Here is a 20,379-nt window from a genome sequence, read left to right on the forward strand (position 1 = left end):
GCATCTGGATATTGTATGATAGAGTGCATAGAATAGATTGTGTTTTAACGATGGGAAGATCGGTTAGGGTTTTTAAGGGCGATCGCCGTGTTTTTTCACAATATATAAATGGTCAAACCAAGTATTAATCAAACTAAAGAGTGGAGAAAATCTCAGTCTTGGTGTATAAATGAAAAACATAATGAATGTGAAAAATATCAAATAAGTCTTATTGAAAAAATAACTAAAACAAAGGTAAATAAAACAAATAAGCAAATCAATTTAAAAACTAGTAAGTTAGAGGAGGTAAAGAAAAAAAAATCCTTGAATGAACTGAAAACTTTGATGGTTATCAATTGAACAATGAAAAAACAATTTACTATCATCTCAAAATGATATGTGGCTCAGTGGGTGGTCAAACAAGAGCATTAAGAGAAGTTTATCATTTCATAATGGCACAAAAGGGGTATCTTAAAAAATATAAAGATTAAAATGTTTTGTTTTTAAATATTTTAGATGGGGATTATTGTGCAAAGAAAATTAAACTATTGAAGGAATTTGAGAATGAACAAATCTTTATAGGTTCAATGAGTGAGCTAAACAATATGCATTGGTTATTTGAAAAAGAGTGTCCCTCGGCTTACATGTTCAGATATTTCTTTAGAATCACCTTTAACAAATCACATTACTACTTTACTACTTGAACAAATCTTTATCTTATTGCATTGGTTATTTGAAAAAAAGTGTCCCAAGGTTAAAAGGGGAGACAAATAAATATACCTTGGGATAAAAAGGGGGTTTACTTTGTAGGGGGAAAAAAATGAATCGCTGAAAATCCCCCATTCATTTACATGGGGAAAAGTGAGCCAGAATCAGTATATTCACCCTACTCCCTTCCACTGAAGGAAATTGAAGAACTCATATTATTCACCATAATTGTTTTTATCCAATAGTTGTTATATTTATCTTTATTCAATTTTACATCCTCAACATATTTCAAAGTATCTTTTACAAATGAAGAGATTGATTGAAACTTGTCTTTTGTGTCTTGATACATTGTATTTATTAAGTGAAAAAAGTTGGAGGATAAAATGGTTTTAAGCACAGATTCACCGATTAATTAAACGAAATATTCATCAAGAAAATTTTATTTAAAGTAAAGTTTTGTTATATAAATATTGTGAATACAACGTACTGCAATGTTTGTAATCATGAATATAAATGTTCTAAAAAAAACCACCTTCAAACCAACAAACACACATTCAATCTTTTCAGACAAATATCTCCACTTGACCAAGAAACAAAACATTGTGATAGATGTGATTATGATATTCTTAAATTTTTTTTATTTTTTAGCTTCAAGATGAGTTTTAGCTTTAAAATAATCCACTTGTTGCAAGTTTGACAATAATTAGTAGCCAGTTTTCTTATTATTTAATGGCGAATTACGCATTTATTACATGGCTTTTTTTTTTTTATAAACATGATTGAGGCTTGTGGAAAAGCCAAAGCAGCTTGAGCAGCTGGCTTTATCTTCAAATAGATTTTAGGGGTATGCTTAATATGTCTTTATGATTATGCAGGCTTCTGTTTCCTTTTATAATTGTAAGAAAGAAAAAAAAAAGGGACTTGTGATTTCAAAAGACTGTATAGCTAAGGAATTATGATTATATAATCTCTCTGTATTTCGTCACTCAACCCTGAGCCTGGTGTTGACCAGGGGGTTGACTCAGCCTGTCATCCTTCCGAGGTCGGTGAAATGAGTAACAGTTCTAGTGTGTGTACTGGTAGAGGGGCACTGCATCAGCGACACAGTCGCGCCTCAAGAAATGATAGCTACCCCAGCAGCGAAGCTGCCACACGACCACCACCACTCAACCCTGCTGTTGTGTGTTTCCCTCTCTTCTTCTACTGTTCATTTTGCTCTGTTGCATCCTGATACATTCTATATTTCAACTTCCTCACAAGCCTCGACTCTATATCAAAAGGTTTGGTTGAAAGCCCTTCAGCGGATCGCAAGTTATTGTGGTAATAAAGACTTTCAATTGAAGGTCAAAAACATGGACCTTTGACCCTTTGAACGTAAAATCTCATCAGTTTATCTTTACATCAGAGTACATATTAAATTGTACCAAGTTTTGTCAAAATCCCTTCAGCCGTTCACAAGTTAATAGCGGTAATGAAAATTTGTTGTACATGCAGGGATGCAGAGCTGGACGGACAATCCAAAAATGTAACGTTTATCGTCTTTAGCTCCTGAGGCAGTAAAAAAAAGATCAGGAACACCTTCCTGGACAATATATCAAGCATTCGACACAGTGTGGCATCCAGCTCCACTTACCAATGGTACAGAAAGCAATGGGTTTCAGACACAAGATTTCGATGCAAACACCGAGTTTAGGCATTCAGCCTTTTCACGTGTGGTATCAGCCGTGCAACCATTTGAGGTCAGGGAGGAGATGGAGGGGGAACATACACCTGAAACAGATTTGATTAGAAATCACCAGGATTTGGAGGAGGGAGAGAGGTTTGAGAGTTCAGACTTGAGATTAGAAAGATGTTCTTTTCTGGCTCTCCTGAGCAGGCCCATGGAAAGTTGGTAATTGGCCCAGGCCAGAGGAGAAAGGTAGGCCCCCATTTCAAACTGCTCATTAAGTATTTTTGTAATCAGTGCTCAATACATATGATTTATGTATGGGTATATACATGAACATGTTGTGTACATGATGTATTTACAAATAACAGAGCAGAATAAAAGAACTAGAACGATTTATGAAAAAGGTAATGGCATGCAATTCTATTCAAAATGTATGGAAGACAATAGAGTACAGTACTGTAATTGGAAGCAGTAAATACAATAGTACATTCATGTTTATTCTGTATTCGTAATTTCAGATCAGATATTTTTTTTGTTATTTTACTTGTTTAACATTTGGCCCCTCAAAATCGTAGGCCCATGACAAGTGGCCCACCTGGCTCCCCCTCTGTTCTGGCATGCTCCTGAGGACAGACACACACTTGTTCCGAGCTTAATGGAAAGAACCGAGATTATCCGCAGTTGGGTTTGCTCTCCCTGAGGAAAAGGCAAATTGTTTCAGGACAACTGCCTCACTGCAAGGTTCAGTGAACCATGGGCGGGAGAAAGGGTAGGACAAATGAAGACGGGAGGGAATAAATCTGTGCATGAGGAAGAGCAAGTTTCTTTGAAAGAATTCCCAGGATGAGTTTATGTCAGAGGAAGTAAAGATGGGAGACCAGTCTAGAAGTTTGATGGCTGCTTGAAGTCCTTGCCAGTTGGCCTAAGTGAAATGCCAGAGTCAACGGCGCCGAGGTGGTTCTCTCATAACAGCCAGAGAGATGTCTACTTTGACAAGCATGTGGTCAGATGAGCCAACTGGAGCGGAGGAAGAACAACATATATTTTCAGGGAAATTGGTCAAAAGCAGATCCAGAAGAGATGGAGAATGAATAGGATGACTTACTGTTTCTTACAAACAGTAAGAAACAGTGTGTTGGTTGAGATCCAGATGGGGAAGTTGACAAATTGAGTCAATCCCAATGAGTTGCAGAAGTATTTTGCTGAAGTGCCATGGCAGGTTAGAGAGGCACCCACACCCAGAAAACTGGCATGATGACAATTGAAGTCACCACTTATAAGGAAGAGAGAGTTGGTATGAAAGGATAGAAGTTGGTCAATGTTTTCAGAGAGCGAGATGTAAATGGAGTTATCACTGTTTGGTGGACGGTACAACACACAAATAAACATGAGGTGGGAGTGGAGGGGAAGCCGTAGCCAGAAGTATTCCTGGGGATGTTGGGGAGAGATGGCAGTGCATGGTTAGTGAGGAAGAGAGTCTTTGATGAAGAGAGCAACTCCTCCACCAGGACGAGGCTCGGGTCTGTCACACCGGAGGAGGGAGTAACCAGGGAGAGATATTTGCGAGTCAGAGACGTCTTGAGAGAGGAAAGTTTCTGTGAGGCAGATTATGTCTGCTTTGTCAGCGGCAATCTATAAGGAAAGATATGTCAGGTTTGAGTGAAGGTCCCAGATATTTGAGGTCCACACTGTTAATGAAGAGGGAGGGAAGGAGGTTTTGGGTGCAGGGTAGGGGAGGAGGGTAGGACAAGGGAGGAGTTGGGGAGGTAAGGAGAGTTGTTGAAAGAGTGTGGGGGATTGCAGAAGAGGTAGGGGAGAGGGCTGGACGAGGAGGAGAAAAGGCTCTGCGGTGCTTGGTTGAGGTACACTGAGAAGTAATGAGAGGCGCGGAAGGCAGTTGAGGATTTGAGGAGGTGGAGTGATGAGATGGAGGAGAGAGGGCAGGGGAAGGAGGCAGCCTTGTGGATGAGAGGGGGGGGCAACTTTGAGAAGGATGAGTGAGGGGGTGAATGGAGGGAGAGGGGTGAGTGAGGAGAGTTGAGGGAGAAAGGTGAGGGGGAGTTTTTGAGAAACGTGAGAGGGAAGCTTGGAGGTGAAAGAGCGTGATGGTTGCTTTGAATGGGAGTGGTGAGAGTGGTGAATTGGCACTGAAGTTGGAAAAAAAGGATGATTGATGGAAAGCGAACATTCATAGCAAACTGTTTTTGTTTTGTTTTCTTTTTTAGCTCAGAAAAGCGACTAAAGACATTTCTTGAGGGATGCAATAAAGGTGAATTAAGGGAATGGAGAGAAGAAATGTTATAACAGTTGGACTTTTTAGACAAGGTATTAAGGAAAGGTCTAATTGAGAGCAGTCTGTTGAAAAGAAAAAAAAGAGTGGTGAATTATGATACAGGAATGAGAACCACATGTGTGGAAGAGGAAGATGAAGCATTATAAGAGACGATTCTTCTTCTTATCATTTATTTTTGATAGAGATTGCATAAGATGTGGTGAAGGAAAGGTTGGAGCAAAGATCGTGAGACGAATAGTGAACTTGGATTGGAAAACGCAGAGGGAAGAAACAGATTGAGTGGTTATGGGAGAAGCACTTGGCTGTGGGAGGTGTATCGTTAAAAGTGAATTAATTAATTTATTTTAAAAATAAGAATTGCATAATATTCGGAAAAGGAAATGTTGAAGTAAAATTGTGGAGGTGGATGGTGAATCGGGAACAGTAAACGCAAAGTGAAGCTGATGGATCAATGAAAAGTAACAGGAAGAGGGTAGAGAGAGACATGTGGTTTCAGGTGTATCGTTAGAAAGGATACAAGGAATTATTTTTTTTTTTGGATTTTTGAAGATTAGATTAGGTAAGATTAGATCAAGTAAGATTCGGGAATGGAGGGTTGTTGGAAGAAATCGTGAAAGTAATGGTGAGAGTGGGTCAGCTCAAATAGAAGAAAGATGGTGTGCCAGCAGAAGGAGGAAGAAGAAGAAGAAGTATAAGGATTGGTACTTGTGGGGATGGAGGGAGAAAGGGTTGTTGCTTTTTAATTAAAAAAAAATTAAGACAAGAAACAGTGTGTAGTTGGGAGGCAATAGATGGAAGGCATTGGCAAAGTGGGGAAAATAGGAATTGGTGGTAATAGGGAAAGAATACAAATAAAAACTATCGTACACCTCGATGGGAAGGACGGGTAGGCCTCAAGGAACCCGTGAAGACAAGGTCGATGAAAACTTACAAAATAGCACAATTTTTGAAAAAAAACGAACTAGGAACACACAGTAAACATGCAGGTGAGAAAATAAACAGTTAAATGGGATTTATAATGACCGGAAACTTAACTTTGAGAAAGTTGGCAGAGACCCCTGAGAGAAGCTGCCATTGCCCCAAACCCAGAACCGGAAGCCTTTGTTGATTCCAGAACCCAGCATCACAGAAGGACCAGATGAAAAAGATCTACTGATAGAGAGCTTACTCCAGGAGAACAGAGCATTGAGTACTGAACTGCAGTCATTCAAGAGCAAAGCCTAGAAGGTGATGAAGAGACGTCGGCGGGAAGAAAGTTGGAGCCAGGATAAATGCCAACAGAAAGAACAGGAGCAGGCCTTTGAGCAGGCAGTTCAGCTCAGGTGGAGAAGCATGCACCAGAGCAGCGGGTCGCTGCGTCCACTTTCCGCCTCCAGGGGCCTTGTGCGTCCACTCCAGGGGCCTCCATCTGGCCATCCCCCAGGCAGATGACTGGCCCATCCCCATCTTCTTGAGATGCCGATCAACCTGCTGCAACCATGAGGCATGTGGTTGGCCCATCGGCCTCCTCCACTCATGATATTCCCAAGCTGAGAGAATCTGGTTAGCAGGATCTGCGTCAGAAAAACGAGCCACATGTCCAAACAGCCGCAGCTGATGCTCACGGACTATGTAGGTAACAAATCTCATTTGAGTCTCTCTCATCAACTGCTCATTGGACACAAAGTCTGACCAGCGATAGCCAAGGATTCTCCAAAGAGACCTGGTACCAAAGGTATTAAGTCTCCATCTCAGATCCCTGCTCAGAGTCCAAGTCTCACATCCATAGAGCAAGACTGGAAGCACCAAGGACCTGAAGACTCAGACTTTTGTCCTCCTGCACAGGTACCGGCAGTGGCACACCCCAAGATCCAGTGAATCCATGACTCCCCAGGCCCAACCCAGACGTCTATTGACCTCTGACTCACAGCCAGCAGAGAGATGAATATCACTGCCAAGGTAAGTGAATCTCTCCACGACCTCAACATCCTCACCACAAACAGGCACACACAGGACAGCAGCATCCAAGATGTCATTGAAACCCTGGATCTTAGTTTTGACCCAGGAAACCCGTAATCCCAGTGGCTCAGACTCCTCGTTTAGCACCTCGAGGGCCCCCAAAAGGATATCGAAAGTCTCCGCAAAGATGACTGCATCATCTGCGAAATCAAGGTCAGAGATCTTGACATTCCCAAATGATGCACCACAGCTTGATCTCTCTGACATCCTCTCCAGAATCCAGTCCATACAAGTGCTGAAAAGTGTGGGGGGCAGGACACTCCCCTGACAAACTCCAGTAACAACTGGAAATAAGTCAGAAATGGTACCACCACATCTCACAGCATTCTCAGTACCAGAGTAGAGTTCAGACATCAGATTTATCAGTTTTGGTGGCACCCCACGATGACCAAGAATCCTCCAGAGGGCATCCTGATTCACTGGATCAAACGCTTTACAGAGATCAACATGGGCTGCAAGCAGCTCCTGCCGAAACTCTCGTCTGCATTCGGTGAGGACCCGAAAAGCAAGGATACGGTCAATTGTTGACCTCTTTGTTGTATAGCCTGACTGCTTTGGATGCTGGTGCTCAAGCAGATGGTGGTGAACCCTCTCAAGAATTATCCTGGCATACATCGCCAAGTGCGACAGCAGGTTGAGAAGCTGGAGCAAGAGCTGCAGGAGGCCAAAACACATTTCAACTCACTCCAACTCTCATCGCAGGCAGCCAAGCAGATGAGCAAAACAGCCCAAGGTCAGCTGATGGTGTTTGCATTTGCCATGGTGGCTGATTGTCTGGAGGAGTGTGGTTGCCGGCATCCATGCATGCCTGGGAGTTATCCTCATACTGGTTGTGGGTGAGCCGGTCGTGGCCTTGTTCCACCCTTGGCCTGGTGCACCCAGTAGGGGCAGTTTTGGCTGAGTCCGCTGGGCTGTGGAAATGTCTGCCTGGATTATGGCTAGTGGCCATGGTTCTTCCTGGAGGGGGATGCAGGTATCGATTGGGAGAGGATATGAGAACTCTGGGTTTACTCGATCCCTGAGGAGGATACAGGCTACTGAGAGTGGATGAGAGAACAATATCTTTACCAGATCCCAGAATGGGATGCAAGCTTCTGGGAGTGGATGAGAGAAATTTGGGTCTACCAGATCCCAGAGGGTGGTGCAGGCATAGATCTGCTGCGTCTCACAAGAATGTTTGTTGACAGTTCTTCTGGCCGATTTGATTCTCTGACATCTCATGGAGGTTGTGCTTGAAGTCTACAAGTGCACCCAATCATTAGCCAGGGGGCTCTACAAGATTTTGAAATCATAGGCAAATTTAGAAAACAGAAGAAGAAGAAGAATTTGGAACACAGGGATATTGAAAGCAACGAATCCACAAGGGTGGATTGGAAGTGTGTGAAGAAAATTAGAAGGGGTGGATGACACTCTTACACGCAACAAACCTTCGACGACTTACACTTTGCATAAAGTACCTTGGTGCTTACTGTCCCAAGGGTTCAGTTTTGCTAGAAATTGGGACATGGGTAATTAGGATAGGAGCAGGTGAGGGGGTGACTCAATGGTCGGTAGATGGATTGGTTTGGAAGCCAGAATCGTCTTGGGGTGTTGATGTCTGTTATGTGTGAAGAATTGAATAGTGTTTGGAGAGTGAATGCAGATGATAACATGTAAGCAGGCCATGGCAGTGTAGGAATTAGGTGCGAGTCGGTAAGTGGTAAGGCTGGAACGGGAGTGCCTGCATTGAACCATGCAGGAGCAATGGTTCTGGGGAGGGGGCTGTTATATTTGTGGGGAAGATGCAAAAGTTTCAAGGAAAGATAGGATTGTATAGAGTTGCTTGGCCCTTAGACGTGGAGGAGACATCTTGATGTAAACTGAGTAGGGAAACTGTCAGCTTAAGAGTTACTCTTCACCACACAGGATATCGAAAAATTATTTCGGGATTAAGGGTAATTGCCCCCCTGTGACTTTTCCCTATGTTTTTATATGACAAAACAGCAATGATAGAATTACGTTTTTATCACTACAACAACCATTACAACCAAGCTGCATGACCAAGTCGGAAGAAGTTTTTCCTCCAAGGGTGATGGCGGGTGAAGTCACACCCCCGAGGCAGATGATTGATGGGCATGATGTGAGTAGGAAGAAGAAGAGCATGGGGGAGGCCACGTTAGTCAGAGGATGGGGAAGTAGCTGGTAGCGAGAAGCGAACGCACGAGTGGAGTTCGGTGTGAGGGAAGCAATCAGAAAAACCAGAGCACATCTCGGCAAGAGAAGAGAACGGGGAGGCAGGTCATTGCAGGAGGAGGCAAACACGGTTGGAGACAAAGGCTTGAAGCGGGACATAAGTAAGAGAGACAGGATCGGCAGTCGAAAGAGCAGGATATTATGGCTGGCTTTCCTTTGATGCATGAAGAAGAGTGAGGTTGCAGTTGTGGTTGTGAGAAGAACGTGACTGGGATGGAGGATCTCGGTTCACTCTCTTCTCGGCACGACAAAATGGCTGTGTGATTCTCGTAATCAGACTGAGGAAAATTGGCCGTGTGCTATCACACCGAAGGGAGTGGCACCATACTGCAGAGAGTGGGATCGGCAAGTGCGGTCAATGAAGAAGCTACACCACGGTTTGGGAGCCCTGACATTGAATATTGCCTCACGAATTGCTCGGCATTGGCACCATTTTTGGGGCATGGTTACTCCTGCCACGATGACGCATTCCGAGAACACTTCTTCAGCAAAAAGATCGCCTGGACTCAGTTAAGTGAAGGAATGAAAAGGAATTTCTTTGTTTTCTTTATTTTATATGACCCCTTGTCCGTGTGTGTGTCTGATTGCGGAGGCGCCTCAAATTTAGATTTAGGTTACCTCACGTCTTAATTCATTTTCATTATAATTGTTGATTTTTCTGTTTAATAATCATTATTTGTTTAATTTGCTTGTGTCCGTGTGTCTGTTGTGGGTGAGAAAGTAAAACCCTTGTGCAGTTTGTGCTACCGCTCTGGTGAAGCATCTAGCATTTCCTTCCTGCATGCATCATTAATCTGAGTGTCTCGGCTGTAATCCTCCAAGGGAGAACTGTTCGGCTATCTGTCCAGGTAGGGGCTAACCATTTGGACACGACAGTGTATTTTTCCTGCTTTCTTCATCTTTGACAAAAGTCCAATTGCATGAACTTGACGAGTAACAACACTGCATTCTGCAATAATCCTTCCCTTGTCTCTACTTTTTGGTATTACAAGTCATCGCTTCGTCTTTTTCTAATTTCTTGAATTAATAATAATATTTTTTCCAAAACACCTCACTGCACCACAATTATCAAACAAAAATGCAAAATTATGAGATAAAGAAAAGAATAACTTGTTACACCTCAATGTTTTTTGACAGTGACTTATTTTAATGGATAAACTTTGGGAAACTTTAGCGTTTTCCATGAAGTTTTTGGTTATTTTTAGCAACAGAAAACACACGTGCAAAGTGCACCTGTGAAGGTAATGGCCAATTAGATGCCCAGCAATACTCGGGGGAGAGCACAAGTGTGGGTGGACGTTTTAATGCAAAATAGTGGTTCAAATGAGATTCCTCATTCCAGACAGCGATTATGCCACGAGAGGCATCATCCTGCAAGTTAGCCCAGCACTGCCGAAGCATTGCAATGACAGACTCGGGTTGTCCCCCATAAAATGCACCACCGAAGTAGAACGTTCCCTGTGTTTGTGAAAGGTAGGCAAGTGAAGCTTGCCGTCGTTCATATGGGAAGTGGGAACGGGAAGTTCCAAAGTAACTTGGGTGCAGGAACGTCACAAGATCAGAGAGGATCTCTGGCCCAACTTCAGCCTGAAATTTGAGGTAAAAGGGAGCAGAGAAGGAAAATGAAGGGTGAAATAAGAGTGGAAGACACAAGAATCAATTCTGTTAAAATAGAATTTAAAATAATGGCAGAAAAAAATTATAAATAATTGGTGATCATAAAGCGATCACCAAGGATAAGCATCCCTCATGCCCACAATCCCATGATGGCCATTTTCTTTTCGGATTGCCATCGGACTTTGACCTTCAACATTTCGGGATAGAGTGTAAATTAAAAAAAAAAAGTGTCACTAGCTCAAATCTCTCCATAAAACTCAACAGCATGAAAATCTGAGGGAAATTATTCAAGTTATGATTAAAAAGGTGTTATTTGTTCATTAGGTTACAATCCGAAAAAGGAAGGTCAAGGACACCAAGGAAACATCAGGTGTACAATTTCAATGCAGGTACACTATTATGATGCAAGAACATCTTGGAAGGCCAAGCGGTCTGAGATTCCGCATTGGCAAAATTGAGTGATGACAAGTCGTTAATTTTTTTTTCAGCGCACCATTTGATCTTGAACTTTAACTCAGAGTAGTATGATGTCAATTAAATGCTAAATTAACATTACTCGAGGATATCTATAGAGGGTAATTTGTTCCAGTTCGGCAAACTTTTGAAGAGTTATGGTGAAAAACGTTAAAATGTCTAATTAGATCAACGTCAAAAAAAATTGTCAACCCTGCATACTTTTTATTCCCATTCTTGATGCAAAATTTCGTTCCAAAAGTCCCAGCCATCTTCAAGCTCAAACACTGGCAGAAAAAAAAACAGAAAAAAGTGGACTGATATGCTTCCGCCTTCATCAAGTCTTTGTAATCACATTAACCGTTTTAATATGACCTCTGACCCTTGACCTTTTAGTGACAAATAATCTATCATGGATGGCTGCACTGACATAGGTTTATGCATACTTGTACCAAGTTTGATCAAAACCAAGCTGTTAGGGTTGACCCAAAGTTTAGTTATTTCGATAAGTATATGTGGATAGTTCGAATCTCTCCCCTATGTCGAATGGGAATTTCATGTGTGCATTGCGAGTTTTTTTCTAGTTAGTCTACTGCATTAAATCTCCCTGCACTCCTTCAGCGCCATTACACACGTGTTCGAGGCCACGGATATAGGTGGGGGTGAGATCACCTCAGAGCCCCCCCCCCCAGAAAGATGGAATGTTCCCCCCGTCCAATCAGGGGTGAGATCACCTCAGGGCCAACTCCGCCCCAGCAAGATGGAATGTTCGCCTCGTCCAATGAGGGGAGGACACCGATCGCCCGACCAATGTGGAGGCGAGTTACCTCAGAGCGGATCCCTCCACCCGCCCGGGGGGAGAGATAAGAAAGGTGGCGAGCTGTCTCAGCGGTGTGTTTGGTCTTTTTCGGGGTTCCTTGGTGGTCGGTAGTCGTGTTGGTGCTCGTTGTGATGGTGGTCATGGCTGCGGTGTTACGTGGTGCTCGTGTCGTCGATCGTCGTTCGTGGCAGCCAGGATCGTGCGCTTGTTGGATTCTGGGTCGTGGGTTCGATTCCCACCATGGTGGGTTGTGTTGGAGCACTCGAGCTGGGATCCCCGTTCCCGTCCATGGACTCCGAGCTCCACAAGTGCGAGTCGGTAAAACCGCACGAGGCGGCCAGGTACCCGGCCAGACTCTGACCCTCAGCTCGCCTTCCATCCCAAGCTGAAGGGCCGAATAAAGACGCACGAATTCCATTACTTTTTGGGTGTGTGTGTCTGTCTGTGGCCAGTCTGATAAGTAGAAATTGTTTCAGTGATTCCATTGTACATTTGCCTGCATTCATATTTGTGATTAAGTCTGCTCTGTGTTTCCCTCCCTCTTACATTGTAAATAAATAACTGTTAAATGTTCCAGTTCGTTGTCTGTGCTTTCTTTCATTGACCCAGTGTAGTTCGGACTTGAGAATTAGGGAGGCCGATTTGCCGTAAATTGTCATTTGGGCCGGCGCGGCTTTGGTAATTCCCGCTCAGTTATGCCAGATCCAAGTCGATAACAGCAACTCGTTTCGGTCAAAGCCGGCCGAGGGTGTGGTTTCCCCGGTTGCTAGACCGCGCGGCTACTTAGGTAAATTGGAATCAGACAAAAAGACTCCAACCGCGCGGTTGAAATATTGGCGCCCACGGTCCATTCAGCGACCCGTCGACTTCGGAGTTTTCTGAGTGATGACCTTCAATTCCGGTGTTCGATGGGAGATGGCCAAACTGTTCCGTCTAGTGGTTGTCCTCGTCACAGAACCCGGCACCACAACAATATCTCTATTTAGATGCAGTTTGTTGAAATGCTGAATTCCTGGTGGAAGTTATGTATAAAGGATGGCATCTTGGTGCTTTGTGGGCTTGAGCTTAAATAATAGACTATGCTTCAATTTTGGAAATAAACTGGTGAGCTCTCTTCAATATGCCTGGTGCTGGCTTAATGGTTGGGATGGCGGGCTTTGGATCCAAGGGTCCCGAGTTCAAATCCTGCTCAGCTGTTGAATCAATACCAGATGGGGTTAACTCGGCCTGTCATCCTTCCAAGGGAGGAAAAATGAGTGCCAGCATGCTGCTATACTGTGTCGGAGTGGCGCCCCATCCAGGATTTTGCCCAATAGCCCAGGAGACTGCTGAAGCAGGACCAACGCTCTGCACAGAGTATGGTCCCAATCTCCTCTCCTCCTCCTCTCTTCAATACATTAAATATCCCACAATACTATTCAGAAAGAGAGCATTATTGTGTACTGGTATTGTGACCAAGTCCTCAATTCCTGCATGGAAGTATTGATTGGAAGGAAATATGACATTTAGAATATTCTTTCCTCTGCAAACTTCTTCAGCAAACATCTCCTCTCCTTGTAGAAAATCAGATTAGATGTTGAATTGCAGCCCCAATTGTTCATCTGCTATGATTCTGAAATCTTATATCATATTTTCTTCACTTAAGGGGCTGTCACACCTTGACGTTTTAGCCAGTGTATGGCAGAGTCTCAAAATGTATGCAAAACGCTGGCGTACGCTGAACTATTGATGTTTTTTTTTTAAGTTTTGGGCGTATAATAACGTGTTGGACATATGCATAATGTATTAGTAAGGTACACATAACGTTTTAATCACATATAGTTAACTTATACCAATGAATGCTGAGCGTGTTGTCGGCGTTCACAACCTATGCCCAACGATAGTCTACCTTATGCATAGCACGGCAGCGTATCGCCGACGATCACGTGGCGTCGGCTATTCATAGGCTGCGGCTCGACGATTCAAATCATAACTGCTCTAGACATCGAAGTGTGAAGCCGCTGTCACACCTTGACGTTTTAGCGAGCGTATGCCAACATATGAAAAAATTGCCGAACCAAGCTGGCACACGTCGAATACGTTATGGGTAAGTTTTGTATACGTTAAGAGCCCGCTGGCATACGTCGTAGTACGCTGGCATACGTCGTAGTTTTCTGACATACGTCGTCATACGCCGAGTACGTCGAGAAATTTTCAGCATGTTGAAGATTTCTCGACGTACTCGACGTATGACACACGTTCCGCATACACTGACATAAGTTGGAGGCACACTACGCGATCGTTGACACACGTCGACACACGTTACTCATAAGTTAAAACAAGTCGAGGTAATAGTTAGCGTCAGTGTTCCAGAGTCCCTGTTTTTTTTTTTTGTTTTTTTTTTCTTCAGTATGACGGTGATGTTGACACTTCGATTTCTAGTGCGGTTATGATTTAAATCGTTGAGAGGCAGCCTATTAATTATATTATATTATAACCGCACTAGAAATCGAAGTGTCAACATCACCGTCACACCGAAGGAAAAAAAAAAAACAGGGAGTCTGGAACACTGACGCTAACCGTTACCTTGATGTGTTTCGACTTATGAGTAACTTACGAGTAACGTGTGTGGACATGTGTCAACGATCGCGTAACGTGCTTACAACACGTTATTCATAGGTTAGAAATAAGTTTTGGGTATGCTAAACATTACCTCGACATGTTTCGACTTATGAGTAACTTACAAGTAACGTGTGCCGACGTGTGTCAACGATCGCGTAACGTGCCTACAAATTATGGCCAAGTGTATGCGGAACGTGTGAGTCATACGCTGGCATACGTCGAAAAATTTCATGCATGGGAAATTTGTCTAACACCTCGGCGTACTACGACGTATGCCAACGTACTACGACATATGCCAGCGTGCTCTTAACGTATGCAAACTTACCCATAACGTATTCGACATGTGCCAGCGTTTTAGCCAAATTTTGCATACGTCAGGCATACACTGGCTAAATCGTCAAGGTGTGACGGGGCCTTTATGGTCTCGGTCAAAATAAGTCATACGAAGGAAGAACCCAATGTCGTCATTGTACTGACATCAAGCCACATCATGCAGTATCGTAATTGTCTGCCAATCTGTAGATCGTTTATCAACCAGTTCACCAAGTATAGCCTGCTGCTAAATGCAACACCTCTACTGCTACTATGTGAGAAGAGTAGTGATTTCTGCATTCAAGTCCAATGGAGAGATGGGTCAAAGTTTGCCTACATTTTCAGATCAGGCAGGATTTTCAAGCCCTTCAGTCTTAAGTAAAATATATTGATGTAAAGTAACTGGGATATATCAGGAGTTGTGGAACACACCTTGAACAGCATATCGACGTCGATGGTGAAGAAGTAATCCGGTTTAAAGTGCAACTCATTGTCTTCAAGCATCTGCAGCAGCCGTGGCATACGCCGGAGAGCATTTTCATGCCATGCATCAAACTTCTCCGCCTGCATCATTTTCACTGTGCGGCCAGGGCCACCAAGGGATACCGTTGGTGCATTCTCACCCACACGTTCCGTCAGCACCACAAAAGTTACATTATAGCCGGGCATGAAGTACTTCCCAGCACTTTCCAGAAACGGCTGCAGAAATGACCAATAGCTGCAGGTATTTTAGAAAAAGTAACAAGAATCAATATTTAGCAATCCCAATGTCTATCACATGAGGGAGAAAACTCAGTTATAAATTTGTGTCACATCTATGCATCAAAGTCTCCATTTTAAAAAGATTTGAAAAAAAACTAAAACCACTGAAAACATGACAAACCAGAAGGGCACTCGGTTGAGCGCATACCTCCGCCACATAATTCCTCATCCAGGAGATCATATCGGGCCCAATCAATACATTTTTGCAAGATCATGCTATATATCATTTTTGGCCCCATCTCTCAATCGTGAAAAACACTTTAAAATTAAATAAATCCTGTATCCAGATCCAGATTCGGATCTTCACCAAAATTGAATCAATTCGTCATGGTTAGACACCCAACCTTTCACCAAGTTTCATTTGAATCCGTCAATAACTTTTTGAGATATCCTGCACACAAGCAAACAGACAAACAAACAAACAGACAGAAAGGGGTGAAAACATAACCTCCTTCAACTTTGGTGGCAGAGGTAACTAGAACAGCACTCGCCAGACACACACCTCTGCCAGCCGGAACACATTATGTTTTGTATCTCACCGAATGGCCGGATCTGCATCGGAACCTTAACCAAAATGTAATCGGCTTAGTAGTAGGAAAATGAGAGTTATGGAACATACCCCGCCTCCAAAATGAAATGAAAGTGATGTGGGAAAAGGAAAAGACTATTTGACCGTCCTCCCAAAATATCACCCCCATTCCTCCCCATCTTAGCATCTTCACAGCTTCATGGTTGGCTTCATGGTTGGAGTGGCTGGCTTAAGATCTTGGGGTCTTGAGTTCAACCCCCTGTCATTACGTTGAATTAATACAAGATGGATTGACGAATCCTGCCATCCCTCCAAGTTCGGTGAAATGAGTACCAGCGTGCTGGTAACAGGGGCATTGCATCAGCGGCACAGCCATGTCCCCAGAAAATGATCCAGCCAAGTAGCCACTGGCTGCGTATGAATAAATAAATCTTCACAGCTTGGCAATGAAAACCTTGCTGATCATCGATCCATCATTTCTCCCCATATTGATATCTTGCCATTTAACATCTCATCATCTTGGCACATCTTTCAATCTTTACATTAATTAATTCATTAATTGTAAAGACCAACGGTCTCTCTGGTCATTGAACTCATAACAATAATAATAATAATAATATTAATAATAATAATAATAATACCATTCCTTTCATGCCATAAAGGCACATCGGGCTGCCAAGGCAGTTTCATTGGCAAGGAGAACAGTCTTGGACAAGTCACCACTCTGACACAGCTTACTCCAAATGGTTATTACCCCAATACACTGGTGCTCATTTTGCTGACCTCAGAAGGATGACAGGCTGAGTCAATCCCACCTGGTGTTAATTCAACAGTGAACAGGTGTTTGAACTCATACCCCTCATGTCCTAAGCCAGTCACCTTAACTACCAAGCCAACACCAGGCCATTATGCTAAAAAAAGAGAGCCTAATAAATATTTGGTTGCTTTGTAGTTTATCAAAGTGTTTTATTCTCTTACTGGCAAATACCACCCGTCGCTTTGCTGACGGTAATACTGAAAGGAGGAAGGAGAAACAGAGGGGGGAAAGAGGGAGAGAGGGTTGGGGGAGAGAGAGCGGGAAGAGTGAAAAGGAGGGGAAATGAGAAAGGAGGGAGGAGGAGTGAGAAGGGGTGGAGGAAGGGAAGACAGTGTGAGGTGAGAGGAAGAGAAGGCAGATGTGCGGTGGAGCGTTAATTATGATTTCATACTGTTTCATCAAAACGATTTTGCATAGAACAACTGTGAAGATGGAAACAAATTAATGTCTGAAGCCGATTTCATACCAGTTGGACTACAAACACGGCTCAGAGACAAACTCCAGTACAGATATAAATACCGCCCGGACACGTCCGGAGCCAAGCCATCTGGAGACGAACACCGCCCGGACATAACTACTGCCAGATATAATGGACATCCGGATACGTCCAGAGAGAGACAGAGAGACATATATATATATATATATATATATATATATATATATATATATATATATATATATATATATATATATATATATATATATATATATATATATGGTAGGGGAGTTATCAGAGAGAATATGTTATGCTTTGTGAACACACACACACACACACACACACACACACACACACACACACACACACACACACACACACACACACACACACACACACACCCGACATCAGCAATTTATCGGGAATCGGCAGGTTGGAATCAGTGTAATTACCCACTGCTGTGCGTACCACATACAACGCAGAAACCTTGAGTAGCTTTCACCGAAAAATTACGTCACATTTATTCAGACGTTTCAGGGAGATGTTTGCAAACATTAATTTTTTTATAAACAGCTACGTGTGACGAGTGGAAGAAAAAAATTTGGCTCGGTAATTTAGAAAACACGTTAATACAGTAAATGGCTCAGAAATCGAGCATTATCAAATGTATTTTGCTTTGAAACTCACAAATAGAAACATTTAACTTTTGGAAAGCAAATCCGATAACCAAACGCTTTAGAAACAGGCGTGAGGACATAGAACCTCCATAAGATATGGGAAAAATCTTTGCCAACATGGCACCCGTTACAGGCATGAAATGCCCACACACCCGCAGAGAGTCCGTACAGATCAAAATCTTCTCATATGTACCACGTCCGTGTGTGTTGCATCCGTACCTCTACCTTGAAGTAGCTGTCCACTGCACATCCCGATTGGGACACGAACTGCACTGTACAGCTCAGTAAGTGGCTTAAGCACTCAAACAAACACTCCAACGGAACACCTGATTTGGCAAGCGATTACCAATTGCCATGATACAACTATGCACCCTCATGGCAAAAAACCAAAGCACAAAATGTTACCATTGATCCTTCTCCCCTGCCAGTACCTATCTCTGGTGTCGTTGTGGATCAGTTCACCAACCTGGGCTCCAACATTCGTTCATGTGAATACTGTAGCCCTGATGTGCATAGATGAATTGGCATGGCTGGCTCTGTCATGGGGCAACTAGACGCTGTCTGGAAACAGCACCGGCTTAATTTACCATCAAAGCTCCGCATTTACAGAACATGCGTCCTACTTGTTCTCCTCTATAATCGTGAGACATGGACTCTTTTGAAAAAGGACCAAGATACTTTACAAGCTTTCCACATGCGATGTCAATGTCACATCCTTGGGGTATGATTGTCTGACCAAGTTTCAAAAAGGACTATTTGTGAGATCATTAGACGAGGCCCCATCACACTCGATATTGCAAGGAGACGCTATTCTCTGTTTGGACACATCTGTCATTTAAATGAACATATACCGGCATATATTTCCCTGGCATTTGCCACGAATCTTTACCATGGTCACTGACCCGATCCAACTGGGCGCTGTCCTCGAAGACGCCCAAGACTTTCTTGGTTACACCAGTGTGTCAATGAGTTTGGCGTTGGCCAACATGAATGTTGGCAGAAGGCAGAAGTTATGGGGTCGCAACATCCCCTCGTTGGGCATGCGTATTAGTAGTTGTAGTAGTAAAAGCATGACATTTGTGAAGTAAGCCATACTGTGAAATGGGAAAGGTTAAACACTCAGAGGAAGAAAACACCTTTTATTATAATGTGTAGTAGCATGTACTGCATATTTATTTAAGCATTAACTATGTTTTGTTTTCAATTATTTAATTCTCAATTACAAGAAAAGAAGAAAGGAAAAGGAGGGGTGGGGAAAGGAAAGGGTGCAAGGGGAGGGAGAAGGGAAGTAGGGGAGTGTGCCCTCACCAATGACCCACCCATTCCCTTACTCCACCACCCTCACCATGTGTGTGTGGGGAAGGGTGGATGGTGGGGGAATAGAAGGTGTGGGTCATTGGTGAGGGGAAATGAGGAGCGCGGTGGGTGTGGTTAGGTGTGGAAATTTTATTTTGGGGATGGAGAGGGTCAAAGGTGGGGGCACATGAGAGGGAAATGAAATGGGTTTTTGGATGCATCATATGGGTGTGGTATGTCATGTAAAAGGAGTTTGGATTTTTTCTTAATTTGTTATTACAATTACATAAAAAAATTAAATAAAATATATATATATATATAAAATAGATATAATAAATACATATATATATATATAATAAATACATATATATATATATATATATATAATAAATACATATATATATATATATATAATAAATACATATATATATATATATAATAAATACACACATATATATATATATATATATATATATATATATATATATATATATATATATATATATATATATTACGAATTCTGGTCCGCCCGGCGTGCCATCGGTCACGTAACTCAAATCGCGACCGCGTCGCCCACCGGGACGGGCAATTCAGTCGTGACCCTCCTGGAACTACCGCCACTCACGTGTGGGGGGTTAAACTTCACCACAACCCAGTCCGCATTTAACCCGCGCGAAATAGGGTGAATCGCCGAATGTCGATACACCTAAGTACCCGCGCGGGTAGCCTACCGAGGGGTTGTACCACGCCGCAGGTCGGCTCTGGACACGAACCGCTTAAGCGGTCGTTCCGTGCTAAGGGGATAATCGAGCGGAGTTATCGCCGACCTCAATGGTTCAAATTACTTACTGGGTGTCTAAACCCACTACCAATCCCTTCCGTGATGCAAGATGGCACTTTCAAACAAAGGAAAGGACGCAACGAAATCGGTCAATTTAACAAGCACTTTTATTTCACACACACAAGGCAAGCACGTATTCACAGCCATACAGTAAGAATGCACATAGAACAGTCAAAGCAATGAAAGCAACGCAGAGCTACAACCGAATAAAGCAATGTACAAGCACTTATTCAAGTTTACTTAAAAGACTGGTGCCACACACACATTTACACAAAAAGCAAATAAAAACCACCCTCATAGGCAAGGGGGCAGACAGGTCCGTGGACCAAATGTACGTGG

General features: G+C 43.0%; 1 protein-coding gene across 7 annotated transcripts in view; it reads right to left on the bottom strand.

The window, feature by feature from the left end:
* Window positions 1-394: 394 nt before the first annotated feature.
* LOC147013202 (globoside alpha-1,3-N-acetylgalactosaminyltransferase 1-like) overlaps window positions 395-20,379 on the bottom strand; it is a 71,025-nt gene continuing 51,040 nt past the window's right edge. For all 7 annotated transcript variants that reach the window (XM_085854837.1, XM_085854835.1, XM_085854841.1 and 4 more), the window contains 2 exons: window positions 15,115-15,400; window positions 395-10,466 (listed from right to left, as the gene is read on the bottom strand). In XM_085854837.1, the coding sequence (XP_085710963.1) occupies window positions 10,050-10,466; window positions 15,115-15,400 (703 nt within the window). In that variant the 3' untranslated portion in view covers window positions 395-10,049. The remainder of the gene's footprint in view (window positions 10,467-15,114; window positions 15,401-20,379) is intronic.

Source organism: Eptatretus burgeri, chromosome 14 (assembly GCF_056783735.1).
Source record: "Eptatretus burgeri isolate ZD-2024b chromosome 14, Ebu_testis_v1, whole genome shotgun sequence".
Lineage (NCBI taxonomy): Eukaryota > Metazoa > Chordata > Myxini > Myxiniformes > Myxinidae > Eptatretus > Eptatretus burgeri.